The 23,692-nt window shown below is 32.2% G+C and overlaps 2 protein-coding genes and 3 long non-coding RNA genes across 9 annotated transcripts; all 5 read left to right on the plus strand.

Annotated features, from left to right (window-relative positions):
- Nucleotides 1–394: 394 nt before the first annotated feature.
- LOC116406040 (NAD-dependent malic enzyme 59 kDa isoform, mitochondrial-like) lies at nt 395–5,117 on the plus strand. Its single transcript, XM_031889763.1, has 8 exons — nt 395–446; nt 1,334–1,394; nt 1,921–2,013; nt 2,732–2,893; nt 2,983–3,066; nt 3,146–3,252; nt 3,499–3,603; nt 4,830–5,117. The coding sequence occupies exons 2-7, from the start codon at nt 1,383–1,385 to the stop codon at nt 3,590–3,592; spliced, it is 552 nt and encodes a 183-aa protein (XP_031745623.1). The 5' UTR covers nt 395–446; nt 1,334–1,382; the 3' UTR covers nt 3,593–3,603; nt 4,830–5,117.
- Nucleotides 5,118–5,501: 384 nt separating this feature from the next.
- On the plus strand, nt 5,502–7,274 carry LOC116406044. Its single transcript, XR_004219110.1, has 2 exons — nt 5,502–6,306; nt 7,113–7,274. It is a non-coding gene; the product is annotated as an uncharacterized LOC116406044 (long non-coding RNA).
- A 904-nt stretch (nt 7,275–8,178) lies between these two features.
- On the plus strand, nt 8,179–11,032 carry LOC116406041 (sphingoid long-chain bases kinase 2, mitochondrial-like). 3 transcript variants are annotated; one of them, XR_004219105.1, is made up of 6 exons: nt 8,179–8,588; nt 8,680–8,722; nt 8,807–8,893; nt 9,624–9,717; nt 10,741–10,880; nt 10,962–11,032. XR_004219105.1 is itself a non-coding variant. In XM_031889764.1 (5 exons), exons 2-5 carry the CDS (start codon nt 8,745–8,747, stop codon nt 10,974–10,976), a joined length of 381 nt encoding a protein of 126 aa, XP_031745624.1. In that variant the 5' UTR covers nt 8,179–8,588; nt 8,680–8,744; the 3' UTR covers nt 10,977–11,032. The 3 variants fall into 3 exon arrangements, 1 of the variants encoding a protein (XP_031745624.1); XM_031889764.1 differs by having other exon boundaries at nt 8,680–8,893; nt 10,758–10,880; XR_004219104.1 differs by lacking the exons at nt 10,741–10,880; nt 10,962–11,032 and having other exon boundaries at nt 9,624–9,929.
- A 486-nt stretch (nt 11,033–11,518) lies between these two features.
- Nucleotides 11,519–18,685, plus strand: LOC116406042. Of its 3 annotated transcripts, none has more exons than XR_004219108.1 (6): nt 11,519–11,582; nt 12,530–12,626; nt 12,702–12,791; nt 17,896–18,105; nt 18,191–18,256; nt 18,346–18,685. It is a non-coding gene; the product is annotated as an uncharacterized LOC116406042 (long non-coding RNA). The 3 variants fall into 3 exon arrangements; XR_004219107.1 differs by having other exon boundaries at nt 17,896–17,958; XR_004219106.1 differs by having other exon boundaries at nt 17,896–17,954.
- Nucleotides 16,254–17,273, plus strand: LOC116406045. Its single transcript, XR_004219111.1, has 3 exons — nt 16,254–16,350; nt 16,688–16,778; nt 16,882–17,273. It is a non-coding gene; the product is annotated as an uncharacterized LOC116406045 (long non-coding RNA).
- Nucleotides 18,686–23,692: the final 5,007 nt, after the last annotated feature.

A 23,692-nucleotide genomic window follows, 5' to 3' on the forward strand; every position in this document is an offset into this window, starting at 1 on the left:
AAAGTTGAGAGGCTAAAGTCGGTAGTACAAGTTAAAGATAGGGAGATTGCAACAGTTACACGAATAGTACAATCTCGAGACTTGTCTAAATTCTATGATTTCTCTCTATTTAACATTGAACAAGGAAGTTCTTTTCCACAGGAAGCCAAAGGTAAGGCTGCTTTTAAAGCTCAAATTGACAAGCTACAGTAGGAAAATGTTGAACTCCAGAGAAGGGTTATTGGCAATCAGGTTATGGTAGTTGAATGCTGTGAGATAGATACTAGTTTCTATGTAATAATTTTAGTACTAATGTTGTTTTCTGTTTGTGTGCAAAGCAAGTAAGAACTCAACAAATACATGAGATGAAGAAGAAAGAAAAGGAGTACATCAAATTGCAGGGTATAGGAATACCTACAGGAAAGCTGGATATGTATGTTGCTGCTGCTGGCATAAACCCTCAAAGAGTATGTTTTTCTTAGACAAGCTCAACGCCCTCCCTTCATCCAATGGTTGTTTATCCAACTTGATTTCAATCAGTTGTGGCTATTGTTTTAATTGTTTATAGGATTGCCTGCATTCAGATTGTTTTATCTTCTCATGTTGGGCTACTTCCAAGAAATTTTTTAAGCGAAGGGTGGATAATAGCTCGCTTGTTTAGTCTAAACTTGGGGGATTTCAAATTTTGCCCAAATTTCAAAATTTTTCAAAAGTTTTTCATTACAATAACGAGCATCATAACTTCTTAGATCTTGCATAAAAGGCATGACTGTCAACCCTTGAGCACTAAGCTCGGGTTTGTGACGTGAGATTCTGAATTTTGAGAATAAGCTTATGTCCTTTTTGTTTTTGCTAAGTTTCAACTAATACACTCGGTATTTATCTTTGTGCTTATGTGATAGATTTGTTATGCACTGTAGTGATGTGGGGTGTTTCCTTATTTTCTGCATCTTAACTACCTTATTTCCTGCATTTTAACTACCTTATTTCCTGCATCTTAAATACCTTATTTTCTGCATCTTAAATACCTTATTTTCTGAATCTTAGTTGGTACTGAAATTTGGTTTGTTTCAGTGAAAGAGGCACTATCAGCATTGACATGTACATGTGATTTTAGGCATGAACCAGGAGAGTGAGAGTTTTAGTGTGCCGTGTTTAGAATTTGCCGATATCTTTTTCCCGTTCCAGCAAGTATTCCTGATTGTGGGGTAACTCTCAAGTCTGCAGTCTTTTCTTCATGAAATTTGTAGATTATCTAAGAATACTAATATCATTTAATGTTGACATTTTTTTAGCAACTTTTCTTAACCCCACTTTTTGAATTTCATTAAGTTTACTCTTGTTTAATTGACAGATTCTTCCAGTAATGCTAGATATTGGTACTAACAACGAGAAGTTACTTAATGATTCTCTTTGTAAGTGAAAGGGAAACCTTCATGTCGTTTATCTCCATATTTTCCATGTAATGTATTGTGCTTATATTGATCTGTTTCTGTTGTCAATGGCGATATATTTGGGTTTTTTGTTGTTGTTGTGGTGGTGGTGGTGAAATATTTTATTTAAGTCTCTAGTTAATATTTATGCTTACTTAACAGAAAATTTGTTGCTTGAGCTTGCTTCATTTGGTTCTTTTACTTGTTTAAGTCCTCCTCTAACTAATTATACATTTCGTCCTTTTACTTGTTTAAGTCCTCCAAAAAGTATTCATTACTTTAATAAATTCCCTCACCAGCATCATCACCTCTTATTCAACAAACTGTTTTTTCCCAAAAGCAAAAAAGGAAAAAAAAAAAAGATAAAGACAATCAAGAACAACCATCAACTACATGAAAAAAAAAAGAGAAGAAAAGATAGCTACCGAAAAACATTACTACCCATTTTCATTATCATCATCCTCTACTATGCTTTTCCACCTTCTTCTAACCCATTTTTCCATTGCAGGATTTATTGGAGTTGAGGAGTCCCACAATCTTTATGTTCTGTTTGTTTTTCCATCACTTTTTCAAGGCTGTTCAATTGGAGTTCCATCTTCAGGTAATATTAATGTGTTTGTTTCTAAGATAATTTTGTTAAACACTTGTTTTTGTTGTCCCCATCCACCAGCTGTTTGATGAAATGCCGCATTGAATAATTTTGTGGGTTCTTGGGAAGCGTGTGATCTATGTGTTGTGGAATTTGTATAATTAGTTAGAGTGATTTAGGAAAACTTTTGTATTTGTAGTTGAATAGATAATTCATTCCATATTTAGAGCATGATTAAGAGTTATTTTGAAATTGTTAAAATTACTTCAAAAGATATTTGGATAATTTAAATGACTTTCTATTGTATGTTGATCACGTTTGATAGATCGAAAACTTTTCTTCTTCTTCTTCTTCTTTGTTTCTTCCTGCTGCCTATTTGACCTGCAACTTTGAGTGTAGTTGCTTGGCTGTCTAATTGCCACCACTCAAAGTCACTCCTTCGCCTTCTTATCACTCTTAATTTTCTTGACAACAAAGTCAAACTGCTACAGAACAATCGAATTTTCGTTTGATTAATTTTCTATCCACAGGAGGCTTTTGTATGTTGATCACCCTTGTTTTCTTTGAAAAGTTTAAAATTCCATACACGATATATTGGGAAACTTTCACATTCCTCGGGACATTAAAAGCTCAAGAGCATTGATTTTGAGCAAAATAAAAATGAAAATCCCTTTTAATTTCCAGCAACACCATATTTGAAGTTCATTGTATTTTCTTCTTCCAACTACAGGTTGACGTGATTGTCTTGACAGATGGAAGTCGTATTCTTGGCCTCGGTGACCTTGGAGTTCAGGGAATAGGAATACCTAGATTGGAGGGAGAAGAGTATCTATCTATTGTTGATGAATTTATGGAAGTCGTGCATACATGTTGGCCTAAAGCTATTGTTCAGGTTTATTGGTTAAGATATCAAATTTTTAACTGTGTTCACTGCCAGTAATCAGTATCGTAATCTCGCAATTTGATTTTGAATGATGCCAGTTTGAGGATTTTCAAATGAAATGGGCTTTTGAAACATTACAACGTTATCGTAAGAGGTTCTGCATGTTCAACGATGACATACAAGTGAGTAGTTCATGTTGTATTCATGCAGTTGATAATTACTTAAAAGGACATTCATTTTCGTTTATTTCATTTCATAAAGGGAACTGCTGGTGTTGCTCTCGCTGGACTATTGGGAAATGTGAGAGCTCAAGGGCAGCTATTGAGTGATTTTGTTAACCAAAAGATAGTAGTGGTAGGGGCTGGAAGGTATTGTCAGCTGTTTAACTTTAACATTTTCTCCAAATAGCAATACTGCTAACTATTTAGGGATCATAAGCCTTGTCCTCTTTGTTGAAACAAAAGTGGTTGTTTGAAAGAGGAATTACTATTACTATTACTATTACTATTACGTGAATATAAGAGAAATGAAAACTTTGGAAACTATAGTTCAATCCTTTTGGTTTAACCTTCATTTGTTTCAACATGCTGTTTTTTCTCCTCTTTCAACTTCAGTGTTGGGCTCGGTGTTCTTAACATGGCTATTCAGGCTGTTTTGAGAATGGTAGGGAACAACGATTCTACTGCAAGAAATCGATTTTTTTTCTAATAGACAAAGATGTAAGAATCTTTTTCAAACTTTCATTTCTCAATTTATGCATCAGTCTGTCCAAGTTTTTCCTTCCATGAGAGTTACTGATTTCAGAAACCAATCGGATGGGGTTTGGAATTTGGGTAGCTTTATTATGGGTTAATTTGTATGACGCAGTTTCGTGTGAAAAGTATGAGGCAGTTGAAGAAGTTAAATGACTTGTGGTGGTAGTAATCAGTGTCAAACTCATGTGGTTTTTAACTTACAAAGAAAGAGGAAAAATATCAACTTAGTCCGATGCAGATTAGGGTTTTAAGTCTTCTATCTAATTGTTTGTGTGATAAATGCAGTTACTTTATCAAAAACAAAGAAGAAAAGGAAGGGACCACAAGATTCTTTAGTATTTTAATTTTATTGCATTACATTATATTCAATCTTCATTTTTCTTGGTTGTGCTGCAAATGGTGTTTCTTCTATTATGGATTTGCATTATACAACATTGCCATATTAAGTCATAAAGTTATGAAAATTAGAAACACACCCTTTGTAGGAGAGAACATGATCCTTCCTTTGAAGTAAATTGAGAGAATTTCCTCTACTGCCTCAATTTTAAGGCTTGAGGTTTGAAGAACAAGGATGAATAATCAACGAAAAAGGAATGAAGAGGTTTCTCGTTTAGGGAAAATAGCGATTTTTCGTTTTTCATACTTCCAAAACGACACAAGTATGAACTTATTGTGTATTAAATTGATCGAGAGGCCTTCCAATTGTTTGTTAATCTATAGTTTCTGTCTCTATTTTAATTAACTGCTACATGTAGAAGCCTAACTAACTTAGTTAGAGTTCTATCAAAAAAAGGAAAGAAAAAAAGGAAGAAGAAAGATCATGTGATAAATTTATAGAAATGCCATGCAATTATTTTCTAACTATTAATTTATGTTTCTGTGGTAAATTACTGCTACTAGAAATCTAATTGTGTTCGGTTAGTTAGACTTCATGGGTTTGATTTTTTTTTTTTTTTTGTTAAAGAGGTTCCATAAGTATACCGATGGTTTTGAAATTTTGATTTGATGCATGTCTGAGAAATTTCAAGGCTAAATTATACAGAATACCCATAAACTTTGTACTTTATATAAAAAATACCATTGAAAATACACTCAAAACATAAACTACCAAAAGTGTTAAAAATACAGTTAATATAATTATCCTAATTTTAGTAATAAATGAAATTGAGAGAACTTTCTTTGATTTTCAGGAACAAGGATGAATAATCAATGAAAAAGGAATGAAGAGGTTTATCCATGCAAGCTTCAAACCAAAGCCAAGGATGTCGATCCTTCCAGGGGAGTCCAAAGTTCTCCCTTATTTTTCTCCCTTTATTTTGATTTTCAAAAGTTTGCAATTTTTTAAGTGGGGGTGGGCAATTGCTTGCATGTTTAGTCTAAACTTGGAGGTTCAAATTTTGCCCAAATTTCAAAATTTCTAAAAAAAATTTCCTTACAATAATGAGCACTATACCTTCTTAGATTACTTAGATCTTGCATAAAAAGCATGACTAGCAACCCTTGATCACTGAGCTTGGGTTTGTGATGTAAAATTCTGAATGTTGATGAGTATATGTGCTGAAATTTGAGAATAAGCTGCCGTGTTTTTTGGTTTAAGCCCATTTTTAGCGATATCTTATGGAGATGTGAATGCATGATTGAGAAAATGGTATGTGTGTTGTGAATGCTTGATTGCATGCATATAATAAATAAAGTGCATGGATACTTTTCTAGCTTTGTCTGTTTCCTTTTGTTTCTTTGCCATGACTTACCTATGATGCGCTTAGTCCAAACCTAGCCTAGATAGAGTTAAAAAAGGATAGGAGGTACTCTTTAGAAATTGAGATGGTTTTAACAAATTTGTCTTGTCAAACATGAGTTTTGGAGCCTCTTGTCTAGCCACAATGAACTAAATCCCTTTAGAAAGGGTGGGCATTAACAAATCTTGTTGTCACTTCGAAGGGAGCAGTCAAACTTAGAAACTAAGTGTAGAACCATAGAAAGGTTACCCCATCGGTTATTGTGTGCGTACCAAAGAAAGAAAAGAGAGACTTGCAAATGTAAAACTTAAGACAGCGAGACAATTAAGAGCTAAAAAAAACAAAGAACATATGCATTATACATCAGAAAAATCCCATAAAAAAATGAAGGGAAACTTCACTTTTGGCCTAACCAAAAGCAGACCACCTACTCTTAGCGTTCTAGACATAGCATTGAGTTTGATGAGGGCTTTGAAAAGAGGAGGAATCCTCCCCGTTCCACACTAGGGGAAAAACGAGACTTGTCACTCCGAAGGGAGCAGTCAAACTTAGCATTGAGTTCAAGGTATCCTTCTTAGATTCTTGAATCATGACTACATTAGGACTACAATGAGCACCATTGTTATGGATCAAAATAAAGTTCCAAATGTTCATCCAATCGTGCCATCAAATGTGTCAGAAGGAAATATTCATGTTAGCATTGGAAAGACGTCAATAGCAGTGGAAAGAATTGAAGAAAAAAGTGAAACAAAAGTGAATGGAGACAGGAAAATGAAATTATCCCAGAAAAGCCAACAATGTGTAGCAAATGGTACAAACAAGAGTTGAGAAAAGATGGGGCGTGATTTCATGGTTTCAAATGGGAAGTCATCATGTGTATTTAAGGGGAAAATATTTTGTTTTTTCTAGTTCCTTTCCAGAAGATCGGGTATGTTGTAAAGATTCTTTCCTCTTATTTCAAACAGCATGATTAATGTACACTATGCACTTTAGGTTTTAGATGTATTATTGTGGTAAATAGCATCCATTTTTTAAAAAAATAACAAAGTAGAAGCCCTGTATTCAATATCAGTTGACTTGAGTAAAGAGTAGTTCATTACTGCTCCAACTCCATGATTTTAAAAGCAAGTCAATGGTGCAGATAGGATTCTAGATCTACCGTTTCTTTAACACTCCGATCCTGTTAAGAGAATGATATAAAAAAAATGGAAAAATTACCTTTTTAGTCCCCAATTTTATAGAAATAGGTTTATTGGTCCTTGAGTTTTCAAAATGTACTCTTTTAATCCTTGAGTGCTTAATGTTATACTGGAGACTCTCAAAACCAATTTTTAGAAGAAGTTATTCTACCTTAAAAATGTATAAAGTTATATTGGGGACTTTCTAAACCAATTTTTATAAACTTAGAGACTAAAAAGGTGCATGACCAAATGGGTCTATTTTTCTAAACCTGGAGACTAAAAATGTACATTTTTAAAACTCAAGAACCAAACACACGTGTTCTTCAAAACCAAAACTTGGGGAGTAATTTTCCTAAAAAATTTAAGATAGTGCCAAATGTCATTTAGCATGTGAAATAATTACGATTTTCATTTTTCATTTGAGGAATATGCCTTCAAATTTTTTTTACATTTTATTTTTGAACACTAACAAACATGCATCAACTTTTGACTTCCATAATCCCAAATATTTTTTATGTATATTTTGAGATCATATTTGAAATTCTCCTACTAGAGAGCTGAAATTGTTGAATGGATAAATCAAGGGGGAGGCGAGGTTGTTGAAGATCACATGAAGCAGAAAGTGCACTTCACTGTTGAATGTCATGGTGGGATACCAAGGAGTACAGACGTTCATAGTACTTATGTGTCAAGTCATCGGGTTCGATCATGTTTAGAGGTAAGCGATAATTAATTGTCTTATTTGTGATTTCCGTTTTAGAGCTCTACTATTGGGTTTTGTTTGTGTTTCCCTTTTTGGACATAAAAGTCCACACAAGGTTGAATAGCATATTTTGTTTCATTTAGCCACTGCAAGTTTGGATTGTGTTTGGGTTGGAGCTTTGAATTTTGAGGGACTTTAGTTTTGTGTTGAGCCACGCTCTTATAATATGAAGGATGGATACTGTTTTTTCCAAAACCAAACGCACATCAGTTTTCTAAGATTACAACAACTGTCCTCCCAGTGTAAAAAAAGGTATCCTCAAACCAACCAAAAGAAGGGGAATATGTGAGCAAGATTTATAGTTAATAAATCATCAAAAGTAAATTAGAGTTGGACTCGAGAACTCTTGCTGATGTATAGGAAAAGCAGACAAGGTATGGGAATATAAATTAAAACAGCCTTTAGATGAAAAGGGCTGCTACAACTGATCCTACCTCAAATGGCGGTACCAAAATATAGGACTTGAACCTCAGTCTTCTCCCTCGCCCGTTGTTCTTGGCAATGTTAAAGTATCTCAATTCGTACACATTCATCTCCTTGTTTGAAGCAATAACTCAAAGCCAATCTCTAATGTTGTGTTTCTTGAAATTCTTCTTAGCCAAGTATTTAAGATTCCTCTTGGAGAAGTAGCTATTGGAGTTGATGTTGATCTTGTTCTTGTCCTGAGTGATAGTGACTGAGTCATCAAGTGTCTCTGCCACCCCAGCTTTGTTGGTCTGATGAGGTGATGGCCGTGATCTTGTCCTCAACTAGCATCACAAAATCAAATGGTCACATCCTTATTTTTTCCCTTTGGGCCACCAGATGCGGCTGGTCGATGACTCATTCTGCTTCTGCTCTGTTACTTGTTTCCCTAACTCTCAGAGAAAGATTGTCTCTCTTGATTTGTATCGCCCAAAAGAAGTTAAAGCTCAAGACAGAGCGACAGGCTTATGCACTGTCAGCCAATTTCCTACTCAAGCTGCCCCAATGATAGCCAATGAAAGCATATCCCAGTTTCCTATCCATTCTGCCATTCCAGAGACCAATCAGCTGGAACTAACAGTAGCTTTATAGGAGCAGCTGAACGAATAAGTTCTACGAAGAAAAGCGCAAGTTCTTTGACGAAGCCATAGAAAAGCATTCACTTTTGTTGGAAACAGATCCACTCAATCTGACTGCATTTTGAATTCCACAAAACAAACTACATCAAATTCTTTTGTAGTAACTTCACACGTTCCTGATGTCGCTTCCGCAATTGAGGACTTGTTGGAGCAGACAACTAAGGTAAAATCTGGTTTGAGCTACAATTCCATTACTTCATTCCATTTTTATTTTATTTTTTCTTCAAATCCTTTTGTTTTCCTTTCTTTTTAAGATTCAAGATCAGAAGTCACCTGGAAAGACTGGCTGCGATAAAAGTATATCCTTCTATTAGGATTGATGTTTTTTATGTTTAAACTTTTGGTTTCGTTTGCATTTGGTTTAATCCTTAATGGTACCAGATTTTCCTACCAGACTGTTCGCATTGTTGGTCAAGACCATTCAGAAACTTCTCCAATTGGTGCTTTATCTAACCAGTGGTCAAAAAGGTAATTTTTGCCGTTGTCTCCTTGTTCTTCTTATGGAAAGACCATTCTGAATTGAAGTGTTTAACAAGAACGGTCGCTGCCTGGAAATATAGTGAGACCATTCAACGAAGTCGTTATGAAAGAGTTTATTTTCACTATAAGAGAAATATTTTTTTTATATTCTTTTAGTCTCTACTGATGAATTGCTTCCTAGAACAATATAATTTATAATTTCTTTCAAAATAGGTTCGTTTGAGTAATAGTGTTAATTATAAAACTCAAATCACACCCGTTTGCAATGCTTGAAAACCAGTATTCACAAATAAATGCTATCCTTGAGTATTAACTATTTTTCATGGGACATTTGCAAAAATGGTAAAACAAGTTATAACTTTATTATTTGTGAAAATGATCAAATAAAGTCAAGCCCACCCATATAAAAGCGGTGGATTTGATTATTTTTGCTATATTTTCAAAATCACAAACCTTAAAGACATTTTTGCCAAATACCTAAACTAATTTGCCACCCAATATAGTTTTCCTTTTTCATTTTAGAAAAACCAGGTTTGGAAATAAAGGCAGTAGGTTATTTCTTTAAAAAACTAGCCATTAAAATATCCCTGTATTCTAAGTGGATCTTAGCATAATGCAAGCTTTAGTGTTTTCGAGAAAGACTATTATGTTCGAACACAATTCAATTTTGCCTTTGTAACTTTGGTTTTTGAGACCTTTGTGTCTTGTATTTTCTCAGAGCTGAAAGAAAAGAAGATGTCGGCAATTCTACTACTGAAGATGGGACTGTGGGCATATGTGATGGCTTTAGTGAAACACAAACAGAGTCTCAGGTGTGTGCTATGCAATCCAGAAGGGGGAATGCAACTATACCCAATTCATAATTGTATTTGGAACACTAATAATTTTAGCACAAATTCCATCTTTCCATTCTCTAAGACATATAAACCTTATCCCTCTCACTCTATACCTTGGCTATAGTGCTCTTGCAACATATTAAAATTCTCGTAATTAAAAATTCATACACAATTTAAATTAAATTAAACATCAAGACCCTAATGAATATGAATCTCTGTTCATTTTTCTTTTTATTAATAAACAAAAGTTTTTAGGTCCACTTCTTTCAACAACCTCCTCAGGGATCCTTAATTATCTCTTTCCATGTTCATAACTACTCTAGTCATGCAAAGATTAGGGTTCATGGCCAATCAACAATTAATCTGTGATCAAGATATTATAAACGTTATTCACATAAAAACATGAAAAGATTAAGAGCAAATAATGAGATGCATTACAAAGAGTAATTCATAAACTTTGTCTTCATCTATCCCTAGGATTAAGAGTTTAGCTACCCCATACTTCACAATCTAAAACACAAAACTCAATACAAAACCCATTACAAAAATTAAAGGAGAAGAAAAAGAAAAAGAAGAAGAAAAGCTAGTGATTCGTATTATTATCAGACTGTGTATAACAGTATGTGTTTTTTAATATTCTTTGTTTCCAGCTCCAGTGTACCAAAATATTATCACAAACTCCACAATCCTTCTCTTTCCAATCCCTAAACTAAAAGATAATAGATTTAAACAATAAATCAAGTTATTCGAGGTACTTGGATCTCCCTTCTTGAGATCACAATCTCAAGCCCTAAAACCCAAATATTGCTTCTCTTCTCCATTCCCCTATCCCTCTATTTATAACCAAATATAACCCACTCCCTAACTATTTATGCCCTCAATACCCAAATAACCCCTAATACCGATCATATTCGTCTCAAGGTGGTTTCAAAATGTAGACCATTTTGGAGGGGGCGGTGACTGCATTTTTACCATCTTTATTTAATTTCATCTATGTAGAATGCCATAACTCACAGGTTGATGACGGTGAATGGGAGTTGTATCCACAAGTAACTGCTCTATGCATTGGAAATGCTAAATACTTTGACGGTGGTATGAAAATTGTGCCAAATGCCGATCCTTCCAACAGGAGTCTAGAGGTATAATTCGTTTCTGTGGGATTTTATTTGATCACTTTTTCCTTCCTTGTCTTCTTAACTATGTGATGCTTTTCTTTGTAGGTAGTAATTCTTTAGGATTTCAAGTGGTATGACTTTATTCTGAATTTACACAAAATATACAATGCGGACATATTTGACGGTGAAAAACGTAACATCAAGAAGGTTAGTCATCTCTTTAAAAATTATAATGTGCCTAGATTTTCCATTTTGTATTTCAATTTTTCTCTCTCCAACGGTCTGTTTTATGTTGGAGACTTGTGGAAGCAGAGGTGAAGAAACTATAATTGAACTGGATTTGCATGGAGCATTGTGATTTTCATTTCTGTCAAGTTTTTGCTTGAGAAAAACTTACACTCAAACTTATATGAAGATGCTTTATTTACCTAGCAGAGAAGCCCTAAGAAAAGTAATATTGTTAAGTGTCTTCGTGAGATTATATCTTTCGGTAGTGTTGAAAGAGCTGTTGTTTCTAATTTTGGTTCATTTCTTGTTATGGGAGATTGGTTTAAGATATGGAATAAATGTAGTTCATTTCAGGGTAATAATGTTGCAAAGCTTTTTAATATTCCTTCACACAACCATGGTTCCCTTTATTCAGTCACCTTTATTTTCTTGTGGCATGCTACATTAAGATATATCAAGGTTGGAGACCAAAGTTGAGAGGCTAAAGTCCTTTTACATGTATTGGTGCTTTCTTGATACACTCAAATATTTCTCTATTATTACTTGTTTTCAACACTGATATGTATCATAAGACCTTTTACATGTCCTCATCAACATGATACTTAAAATACAAAGCTCAACCTCTTTTTTGCCACTCCATGGCATGAGTATCCTGGCCCATTAGTCATTTTTCTTGAAAACTTAAACCAGGTTATGGAAGGCATATTTGAGAGTGTTTTTAGAAACTAGTTAACAAAATTGATTTTTATTAATAAATGTTTTGTTAAAAGTGATTTTCGTGTGTATACTTTTAAAAGTGATTTTGTAACATAAAAAGTAATTTCCAATGACTCGAAAACATGTTTGGAACTTAACAGAGGTAGGAAAAATTCAAATGGAAAAATAGACATGGTATGTTGGCTTGTCTGATTCTTACTTGTTTTCTTTTATTTATTTTTTTTGAAAAATTTGATGAGATATGAGATTAGTTTGTTGTTGATTGTTCTATCATTATGGTTTTGATCTTAACTATCTTTTTCTCTCTCTCTTTGGTCTTTTGTGTTGCTTTTGATTCTATATGTTCTTAATTTTAATGTCTTGGGTCTTTGTCGATGGTGGAGATTAGAGATGCTTGTGTTCTTAAGAAGATAATGGAAGAATTTTTTATTTGTATTATGTGAGATTGTTTTGAGTTTCATTTTGCATTTGTTGGAATGGAAAGAAAAATTACTCTGTTATCCATGCATAGTTAAGTTTTAGCTAAGTGTCTTCGTGAGATTATGTCTTTCGGTAGTGTTGAAAGAGCTCCTGTTTCTAATTTTGGTTCATTTCTTGTTATGGGTGATTGGTTTAAGATATGGAATAAATGTAGTTCATTTCAGGGTAATAATGTTGCAAAGCTTTTTAATATTCCTTCACACAACCATGGTTCCTTGTATTCAGTCACCTTTATTTTCTTGTGGCAGGCTACATTAAGATATATCAAGGTTGGAGACCAAAGTTGAGAGGCTAAAGTCGGTAGTACAAGTTAAAGATATGGAGATTGCAACAGTTACACAAATAGTACAATCTCAAGACTTGCCTAAATTCTATGATTTCTCTCTATTTAACATTGAACAAGGAAGTTCTTTTCCACAGGAAGCCAAAGGTAAGGCTGCTTTTAAAGCTCAAATTGACAAGCTACAGTAGGAAAATGTTGAACTCCAGAGAAGGGTTATTGGCAATCAGGTTATGGTAGTTGGATGTTCACTACTACAAAAATGGGTTTACTTGACGCTAGCAACTTTTACATACTTGACGTTTTTATTAAAAAAACATCAAGTATGAACTATGTTAAAGAAAAAACGTCAAGTATAGTCTTAAAAAATATGAAGTTTTCACGATTTTTTTTAATTATTTTATGTTAGCTTTATTTGACATTTTTTTTTTTTTTTTGCGTCAAGTATAAAGTTGATTTTACTTGACATTTTATTCGAGTTAAAAGTAGTGAACATTTACTTGACACAAAAAACATGTCAGGTATGGTTTTAAAAAAGAAAATTTTTACGTTAACTTTTATATGACATGGTTTTCGCGTCAAATATAGTGGAGATTTATTTGACAGTTTATTCGCGTCAAATATAGTGGAGATTTTACTTGACGTTTTTTTCGTGTCACGTATAGTGGACATTTACTTGACGCGAAAACAACGTCAAATATAGTTAACATTTTTTATTTAACACTTTTAAAATGTCAATTGCCAAAATGTCAAATATAAAACGTTTAAAAATATGAAAATAAAAAGTATAAAAATCAACTTATTAAAATAATATTTTTAAAATCAACTTATTAAAATAATTTTTTTAAAATCAACTTATGAAAATAAATCTTTTGAAATTTTTCACTTAAATAATTTGAAATCTCTCATTAAATTAAATTTACTAAAATCTCTCGTTAAAATAAATTTGTTGAAAATTTTCCTTTAAATAAAATTATTGAAAATATTTCCTTAAATAGATTTATTAAGATATTTTAATGAAAAACTCATTAAATAAATTTATTAAAATATTTTAATAAAATATTATTAAATAAATTTTTGAAATCTTTCACTAAAACAAACTTTTACAAATTTTGACTAAAATAAATTTGTTGAAATCTTTACTTAAATTAAATTTATTAAAATCTTTCTTTTAAATAAACCTATTGAAAATATTTTATTTAAATAAATTTATTGAAACCATTTCTTTAAATAAATTTATTAAAACATTTTAATGAAAAGTTTATTAAATATATTTATTAAATACTTTAATAAAAAATTGTTAAATAAATTTTTTTGAAATTTATCACTAAAATAATTTTTTGAATTCATTAAAATAAGTTTATTGAATCTTTCCTTTAAACAATTTTATTGAAAATATTTCATTAAATAAATTTATTAAAATATTTTATACAAAATTTATAAATAAATTTATATATTTTAATGAAATCTTTCATTAAGTAAATTTATCAAAGTATTTTGATGAAATGCTTATTTAATAAATATTAAAATATTTTAATGAAAACATTATTAAATGTATTTGTTAAAAACTTTAACGAAAATATTATGAAATAAATTTATTAAAAAAATTAATAAAATATAATTAAATAAATTTATTGAAATCTTTCATTAAAATATTTTACCAAAACAGATTTGTTGAACTGTTTCACTAAATAAATTTATTTAAATATTTCATCAAAGAAATTCATTAAAATATTTTATTGAAATGATTATTAATGGAATTTATTGAAACATTTTAATAAATTTTAAATGGATCAACTTTTTCCATTGTTTAGTTTTTAGTTTGTAGTGTAGATTAATAATAGATCCAATTTATTGGTATATCTCCATAATTATTTACTTTTACACATCATTTATCACTACTCACATAAAAAAAAATTACAAATTTTGTGACATGATTAGACAATTTGATAGACAAAAATAGGTGATATCCAGGAGATGCATATCTAAATATTGTGTTGGTAAGTGATATAATATTAAGTTCTCGCACATCAACTTGATTTTATGAAGTTTTGTTTAATAAAAAAATCATTTTATTAAAGTGAGCATATATAACTCAATTCAGTTATTTACCAAAAAAAGTTAAAATCAAAATAATTTAGGGTTTCTTTTTTCTTTTTTTGTTTCTTTTTATGGAAAGATTGAAGATCTTGGAAACCTAAAACATAATTTAAGAAAATTGTTTAATGATAGCGAAAATTAAGAATAAATTAATAAAAACAAATAAATTGAAACAAAAACTCACAAACCGCTCTATTTAATTTTTTTTAAATGATATAATTAAAAAAAATATTATCAAAAACTAAGAAATAAAGAAAAATAATAATAATAACAAATTGAAAACAAGGTACAAATCTATTGTTTTCTAATTTTCACCCTTTCAACTTATTTTCTATTATCAATTCCTAATTTCTCCTATAAAAACCTTCTTTCCTAATTCAAAAAAATATTCATCATCTCAAATCTTTATATTCTCATGATCAATCCATGGATCTTCCTCAAAAGTTAACAAAAACTCATGTAATTTTCTTTCCTTTTTAATGTTTCTTTCATTTTTTCTATAGAAATTTTCATGTTGATTATTAAAAATGATTAGTGGGCTTCTTTTTCAACTTCCTCAATAACACTTCTTTCCTTTTATATATTGTTAAAAAAGGTATCCAATGAAAAGATGAAAAATTTATTGCTTTTCAAGTTCTAACCTTAAAACAATATATATGGAAAAATTTATATTTATATATTGTTAAAAAAGCTTGTTTTATTTTATATTTATATATGAAAAAAAATAATTTTTTGAAAAGTTTATCAAATATATTTATTGAAATATTTTAATTAAATTCATTTAATTAAAAATATCAAGTAAATATATTAAAATCTTTTATTTCCCTATTTTTAGTAATCCCTCACGTCTCCACGATGAAACCCTATTCTCATCTCCACGCTTCCACACACACACAGGCGAACGACCACTTCTTCGAATCGACGGACGACTTCCACACAACACAGAGTGGCAAACGACGAATGGCTTCCACACGACGAACGCTTCCACCCGGCGAACAGCTTCCACCCGGCAAACAGCTTCAACCCGTTGCGAACAGCTTCAACCCGACGAATGGCTTCCACGCAGCGAACAACTTCCACAGTGAACGGCTTCCACGACTGCGAACATCTTCCGCACGGTGAACTGCTTCCGCGTTCAAAGGTGTTTATGCTCCTCATTCTTATTGTATTTAACATTTTTCAATGAATAATGCTCCCTTGAATTTGATTTATATCTTGTAATTAAGGATGATATTGTAAACCCAAAGTGAGAAACACACAAAGAGAAGAAAATTGAGAATGACTCTTGTATATTTATATTTATTTGTGTTATATGTTTATGTTGTTTATGTTCAAATTCGTAAACAAATGGTATAATCTAATTGACAAATAGAGAAGACCATCATTTTTCTTTATTGTTGTTTTTTTTACAGGAATGAGTAATGAAAAATTAAGGGTGAATCTTGGATGTTTTAGACCGTAATTAATTTGTTGTCGTTATGGTTATAATTATCATATTGATTTGTTTATAGTAATGAGTAATGAATTTGTATATTTACTCTTGGTAAGATTCATACTTTTGAATGCCATTTTTTTTTATAGTAATGAGTAATGAATTGATCTTGTGTGCATCATCATATCCCAATTACACATGCATCTTGGAAGCTGGTGCCGACTGAGTTGAAAGAAAAAGTATACAATATGATTGAGGTATGTAATCATCCTTCTCATTTGGAAATCATGCAAATACTACACATTTATTGTATATTTTGAGTCATACTATCTTGTGGTTATCCTGTAGCCTTGGTAGCCCCATAGCCTTGGTCTTGTGGCTATCCTGTAGCCTTGGTAGCCCCGTAGCATTGGTAGCCAATCATGTATATATTACACAATTATTGTATATTTTGAGTTGTATTATGTGTGGCTATCCTGCTATGGTAGCCAATCATGCATATATTGGTAAATGTAAATATATTTATAAAATAATTTTTATTTTAATCTAGCACATAATATAATATATATGCATTGTTAATTGGTTGTGTTATAGTGTTCTTTACAAGTAGGTACGGTTGAATGTGGATATTATGACATGAGATACATGCAAGAAATTGTGACTAAGGACACAAACATTATCACTGGTGCGATATGTTTTTAAACTATTTACATTGTAAAGTTATAGATAGTATATTATGACTAACTCAAATATTTTACAAAGTGTATTCTACTTTTTATGTTTTATAGATTGATACAAGAAGCCCATACACACAGCTTGAATTGGATAGACGAGGGGAGTGGGCTGGATTTTTAGCTCGGTACATATGATAGACACACCTAGATATGATCATGTTAATTTTGTAAATGGCTAAGATATGGGAATGCTCGTAACCTTTTTTGTGGAAACGTTTTGTTCATAGCCATTATGAGGGCAAAAGATATATGGGGATATGCTTCAATTTTGATTATATAAGACAACTATTATCATTTAATATTTTGGAATAGGACACATATAGGAAATTTTAGTTGGCTATATTGGATTGGAATTGTGTAATTGTTGATGACATTGTTGAGAATAATGAAATTATTGTTGGTTTACATATTATACTAAACTTTTTGTCCTTTTTTTTGTTGTGTAATTGTTCGTTGGAGAATTTGTTTTGTTTACGGATATGTCTTATTGAAGTAAATGTATGTAATGCAGGAAATAAAAAATGAAAAAAGAAAAATTTAGTATATTTAATATATTAATAAATGGTATAAATGACATTAAATACATGTCACATATACTATCTTATTTGAGTCAAATATACCATTTTACTTGATGGATATATAGTGTCAACTATAAAATTTTACTTGACATATACATAATGTCAAATATACTATCTCACTTGACAGGTAAATAGAGTCAAATATATATCTTACTCGACTTGTAAATAGTGTCAAGTATACTATCTCACTTGACAGGTAAATAGAGTCAAGTATATAATTTACTCGACGTGTAAATATTGTCAAGTATACTATCTTACTTGACACAAAAATGATGTCAAGCAATAGAGTACTTGACGTTTTTTTTAGTGTCAAGTAATAGAACTATACTTGATAGTCGATTACTTGACGCTTTTAAAACGTCAAGTATAGATTTACATGACACTGTATTAATGTCAAGTAATTCAATTTTTGTAGTAGTGGCTGTGAGATAGATACTAGTTTCTATGTAATAATTTTAGTACTAATGTTGTTTTCTGTTTGTGTGCAAAGCAAGTAGGAACTCAACAAATACCTGAGGTGAAGAAGAAAGAAAAGGAGTACATCAAATTGTGTGTGAGATACCTTTTAGTTATTTTTCGGTTCTAGGCTCAAGTTGGATTCAGGTTATATAGGAGTTTTTGTATGTCTAAACCAAGTCAAGTCTTAATGGAGAAAAAGAAAGCATCTATATCAGGAACGGAGATAATGAATTTGCTACAAGTATATTTTAGTTATTTATCAATATTTTACCCATAATGGATCATTCCTTTCATTTACTGGCTTTTGTAATGTATGATATGAACAGAAAGAGGGGTGACGACGTGGAACTTGGAATGGCAAGAAAACTGATAACGATTTCTATAAAAGGATAGTATGTTAAAACCTCTATTTTAAATGTTTGTGCATGAGCATGATTGTTAGTGGTTAAATAAAATATTCTCATAATTGTCTCATGGTTAGGTGGATGCTTATGAAGTTAAAAATCAAGAATTGACGTCAGAGAATGCTTATTTAAAGACATTGACCAGTAAATGCAGGTTTGCAACAATTTTGTTATTGTCTGTGTTTTAAGTTTACTAAATTTTTATCAAATAAATTTTGGAAGGGGTGGTGAGCATGCAATAAAACAAGTTTGTAGAATGCATCTATTCCGTCTTATTAATTTTGTGATATTGAGGTTTTTTGCCATTCTTTTATTGAATTATTTTTGTGAATTTTAATTCTTGAAGTTCATTGTTTTATTGGTTTATTTGATAGACAAAAAAACCCCCTAAATTTGTATCAGATATGGTTTTAGTAATTTGTTTTCTTAAGATTCATCCCTTACATTTTGTTTAGTTAATTATTCCTTGTTTGGTATAATTAATTTTTTTTGAATTATTTGTTTGTTTTTATTTTTATTTTTTTGTTTGAAAGAGCTTTTGTGATCAAATTTCTTTAACTTTGTTTGATCGATGATGAATGAATGAGAATAGAGGAAGGTCATACTAGTTCGCAAACTAAATGAAATAACATGTTTAACACTACTCATGCATTGTTGATACTACAAACTGAAGAACATTAGGTTTTCTTATAATGGACTTGAGATATGCGGCATCTTTTGGAAACATTACATTTTTTTCAGTCAGTTATGCAAGCATGACTGGTATTTTTGAATCTCATTAGTCTATTCGTAGACATTTGACCCTTCTGGATGTTTATAATTGTAGTTTGTGTTTACTCCATTTATTCATTTGATTTTCAGAATATTTGTACAAGTTATATTTTATTTCTTCCTTATTAAACATAATTGATTTTCTTTTTTGAACTTGGCCTACACAAGCTGAGATACTTAAGGGCATACATGATATGTCACGTTTCTACTTTTAAGGACATCAATGATTAATCAACCATAATTAGGAAGAGCTTTAGAACTTAAAATCCAGAACTCAAATAAACATATATCCTTCTACAAAGTTGTTGAAAAACGTCTTGTTATTCATACCTAAAATTTTCAACTTCAGATTCCAACGGATGTACTCTACAGCCCTCTGGAAGTTCACATTGTTCAGAACCACCTGTATTCTGACCTTTCTTGCTTTCTACCGCCAAAACGCAACTCTCCGTTACTCAAATTAAATCAAAAACCCCAACTTAGAAAATAGACTCAAAATGAAAACTTTTAAGACTAATTTCACTCAAAACACTCGAGTGGATTGTGAGAAACTTAATACTAAATTTGGCCTATTTATAGAGTTCATTGCATGAGTACAAGTTGACACCTCATCCTTGCTTAAATTCACCTTAAACCTTCTTAAGGAACCTCCTACTTACTTTACACCTTAAAATGCATGCTAACAAGGTTTTACACCTCACTAAAACCTTAAACCGCTTGCCCTTATCATGCCACATAGTTGTCCAAAACGCATAGTTAACTTCCAAGGTCATCTCACCTAGTTTCTCGCCCAAACTACATAACCCAACTTAGAAAAGTTATAACTTAAAATCCATAACTCTTTTGACAAAACTTTCTTCTACAAAGTTTCTCTAAATGTGTTTTCTTCCCTAAAAAATTTTTCCTGAAATTTTGAGGGAAGAAAACGCCAAACGATGCGTTCTGTAGCGTTCTAAGAGTGTAGCTTGCTCAGATTCACTCGCAAACTGACCCTTTTGCCTTCTTTTGTCCAAACGTCAACTTTCTCATATCCAAAACGCCCAGCAACCTTCTTCAATAAACTAGACTCAAATTATGAATTTTCAAGTCTAGATTGAGTGTAATTTTCCGAGTTGTGAGAAACTCCTTTCTGAAGTTAGCTAAAACACCTAACCTCTTTAATCCTTCTTTCTTGCCAACCTTAAACACTCAAAACCCTTTCTAACCTCTAAAACCATTTTGCCAAGTCAACCCAATACGCCTAAAAAGTACTATTCTTTGATATTGAACCAAAAACTTTCCTTCTTTCAAACCTCTTAAACTCTTTGAAAAAGACTACACTACCCAAAGTTTGGGTCTTACATAAAGAAAGAAGAAGATAGACTCAAGATATAAAAATAAGGAAGTTAATCATCTCGAAAGAAAAGATATAAGGAGAATTTCATTTTGATGCCTCTTGATCTTTAACTGATCTTCGCTATTCCTTTCTACCTCTTTCCCCTTTATGTGGAAAGACCTGGTTGGATAGCCATAGGTCCAAGGTTTCTAGTCTTTTTACTAGTTTGGAAAAGCCAATTAATTCAGTTTAGTAGAGGTGTAAAACGGAGATTGCTTGAGTTCGACGAATGAAAGAGAGCTCGTACCCGCAACTTTTCCTTGATTCTGCACTCTTGTGGGTAATAGGCTTTCCTTCCTTGTCGTAGGTTCCTTTTGTTGGGACTTTTTCCTTCCCTCCTTCTTACTTGTTCATCATACCATAGTAATAAGAATTTCTTAGAAATAAGCTACTTTCTCTCCTTCAACTACTGATCAATTAGAACCTCGCGTCTGCACGCACCTTGTTTTTAGGACTTTAGGAAATGGAAGAATGTCAGATCGAATAATTTGACTTTATGTACACTAAGACAAGTGAATGGGTGTCTATCTTTTAGCTTTTCTTGATATACATGAATATAGGACAACCATAGAGTAGATGAGATTAGGGGAAGATTCTTGAGACCTCAACCTTTGCCGCGACTATCAATATTCTTTGAACCTCTTTTCCTTGCCTTTGTGTCGTTAGTTTGGGAATCAGGAAGAAGCTAAGCAAGGCATGAAGAAATTATTAACCATTCTAGATGTCATTCAGGTTGGATGCCAAATACGAGAAAACCTTTCTGAAGAGTATGAATGTGAAATTCTCATAAGCAATGAGATAGCCACTAGCTTAACCACCATGAGCCACACCCCGTGGGTCGATCGTACCCCTTCAGTTCTTTTTCAACCTCAAAAAATTGAGTGAAGCATCAAAATGAAATTCTTTCACTTCGTTTTCATCTATTTTCTAGAGAGCTTTACAAATAAGGTCTTCAACGCAGAACCTAATTACAAACTGGTACAATTGTCTTTCTGTAAGAAGGTATCATGTCCATTTATCACAAGAGATCGACTTAGAAGTTCAAATGCACTTAAATAATGAGAAGGATCATTATGGGTAGTGCCAAGAGGCACAATTCAATATGCGTGAGAAGCGCATTTAAGAAAAAAGGTTTGAGGAGGAGGGGAGATCCAGATACTCGTTGGAGACTCCAACCAGCATGATTAGTTGTCTTCCTGCTCTCAAAAGTCTACCTGGAAATAAAAGGAAGTTTCAGAAACTTTAGGATGAAAGGCATAGGAAGGCATAGGAGCGAGGGAGTCAAAACCTTGCATTTCTGAATTTGAGCTAATACCTACGGTATTTCGACTATTATTTCTCCTTTTAAGCCACTTATCTAATAACCTCACGAATGAAAGAGTGATCCATCCTTAGCAAGAAGAGCTGAAACTGGGAATGAATAAAAGGAAATAAGAAGGAATGAGGCTTCCTGCTCCAAAAGAAGACGGTAAAGCTTTTGGTCTCGCCTTTTCTCCTCTGCCTTTCTTTTGCACTCCTTTCAAAGTAACTCATTATTATACATAATCAATTCTATTTCCCTTTCATGGGATAGATGATGGAATTTCCGCAAATTCGATTAGGATGAAGAAGCCCACGTAGCAGTTGTGAGTTTTTCACGGACTGACTCGTACATTATCGTTCTCAGCACCTCAATAGAGGATTCCACTTCTTATGGAAAAAGTTCAAGACCTAGGCTTGATCTTTGTAAATGAGAATATATAGAAAGATAAAAATCTAAGATAGAAGAGTTGGGCACAAAAAAATATATAGAAGATTTTCGCTTGATTGTAGGCAATATCCCAAAAATACCCTATCTTATGGAGCCTTTGTTTTTGTTCAATGGATAAACAAGTCTAGAGGATGAGTAGGAGGTACGAAGAATATTGCAAAGATTTTTGGTTCATTTTGCAAAGGAAGAATATTGACAAAGATCATTGATAAGAAACTTTCTAGAATTCTTTTCTCATATGGACCCCGTCCAGAGGACTTGTTTATCCATTAAAAGAGTCATGTTCCTTTAAAAAGAAGTTTCTGATGTAGGCTTTTTATTTGACGTTAGGAGTTATTCCAATAATATCCATCCAGATTCCACTAAAGTTGCATACGTTAGGAGTATTAAAACTGGCTATCCATTAGGGAATTTGAGAGTTATTTCACTAAAGTCCTAATCCTTTATAAAACAATTTTTCACCACAAAAAAAAAGTGAAAGATAAAAAAAAATCAGAACTATGTTGTATTCACAAAATATACAAGTTATTTGGTTATACATTACAATTTCTTTAATTATTTTTGGATTCAATATTTTTGGAGTTTGATTCAGTAAAAAGTTGGACAGTGTATAAAATTTCGTAAAAGAAACTGTTTTTTATATTTATTATTATTATTATTAATATTTTAAAGAAACTAAATACACTATAAGAAATAATATTTATACAAACTCAGAACCACATATATGCATAATGCATATTACAACTCATCTAAACGTGCAGCACTTAAAAAATTCATCAACAATTGTAGTCATGATTCAAGAATCTAAGGACACCTTGAACTCGGCTTTTATAAAATCATTGTGGAGTTCTAAGGATATTGGCTGGGATTATGTGGCTTCTGTTGGATCTTCTGGGGGAATTCTTACCATGTGGGATAACAGTAAAATATCTGTAACAGAGGTCATTAAAAGACGCCTCTCTTTGTCAATCAAATGCCTCACTTTGTGCAAAAAGGTTTGTTGGATCACAAATGTCTATGGCCCTTGTGGTTGTAGAGAAAGGAAATTGGTTTGGCCCGAATTGTCTTCCTTGGCTGATTGTTCGGTCGTGGCCTGGTGCATAGGTGGGGATTTTAATATCACTCGTTGGGCCCGGGAAAGATTTCCTTTTGGCAGAAGTACTAGAGGAATGTCATTATTCAATAAGTTTATTGACATGGTTTCTCTCATGGAAATTCCATTGCAAAATGGAAGGTTCACTTGGTCTAGAGACGGTAATTCTCGTTGAAGATCATTATTAGACAGATTCTTCATAAATCAGACGTGGGATGTTTGTTTTGAAAATTCTCGGGTTTCTCGAAAAGCACGCATCTTCTCGGATACTTTCCTTTATTCTTGGAGGCTAGTTCTTTTCTTTGGGGTCCCTCTCCTTTTCTTGGTTTTGTAACAGCTGGTTGGTGTCCAGTGATTCTAATCAGATTATTGTTGAAATAGTGAGCAACTCTAACTTCCAGGGATGGGTTGGTTTCATTCTTCATGAGCAGTTGA

The sequence above is a fragment of the Cucumis sativus genome, unplaced genomic scaffold (assembly GCF_000004075.3).
Source record: "Cucumis sativus cultivar 9930 unplaced genomic scaffold, Cucumber_9930_V3 scaffold58, whole genome shotgun sequence".
Classification (NCBI taxonomy): domain Eukaryota; kingdom Viridiplantae; phylum Streptophyta; class Magnoliopsida; order Cucurbitales; family Cucurbitaceae; genus Cucumis; species Cucumis sativus.

Coding starts and splice junctions, on each gene's coding strand:
- LOC116406040 (XM_031889763.1), top strand. Junction 2,014..2,731: donor AATTGGAGTTCCATCTTCAG/GTAATATTAATG, acceptor TTCCAACTACAG/GTTGACGTGATTGTCTTGAC. Junction 2,894..2,982: donor GGCCTAAAGCTATTGTTCAG/GTTTATTGGTTA, acceptor GAATGATGCCAG/TTTGAGGATTTTCAAATGAA.
- LOC116406041 (XM_031889764.1), top strand. CDS start 8,745: ATGTTTTTTATGTTTAAACTTTTGGTTTCGTTTGCATTTGGTTTAATC. Junction 8,894..9,623: donor TCTAACCAGTGGTCAAAAAG/GTAATTTTTGCC, acceptor GTATTTTCTCAG/AGCTGAAAGAAAAGAAGATG. Junction 9,718..10,757: donor AAACACAAACAGAGTCTCAG/GTGTGTGCTATG, acceptor CATAACTCACAG/GTTGATGACGGTGAATGGGA.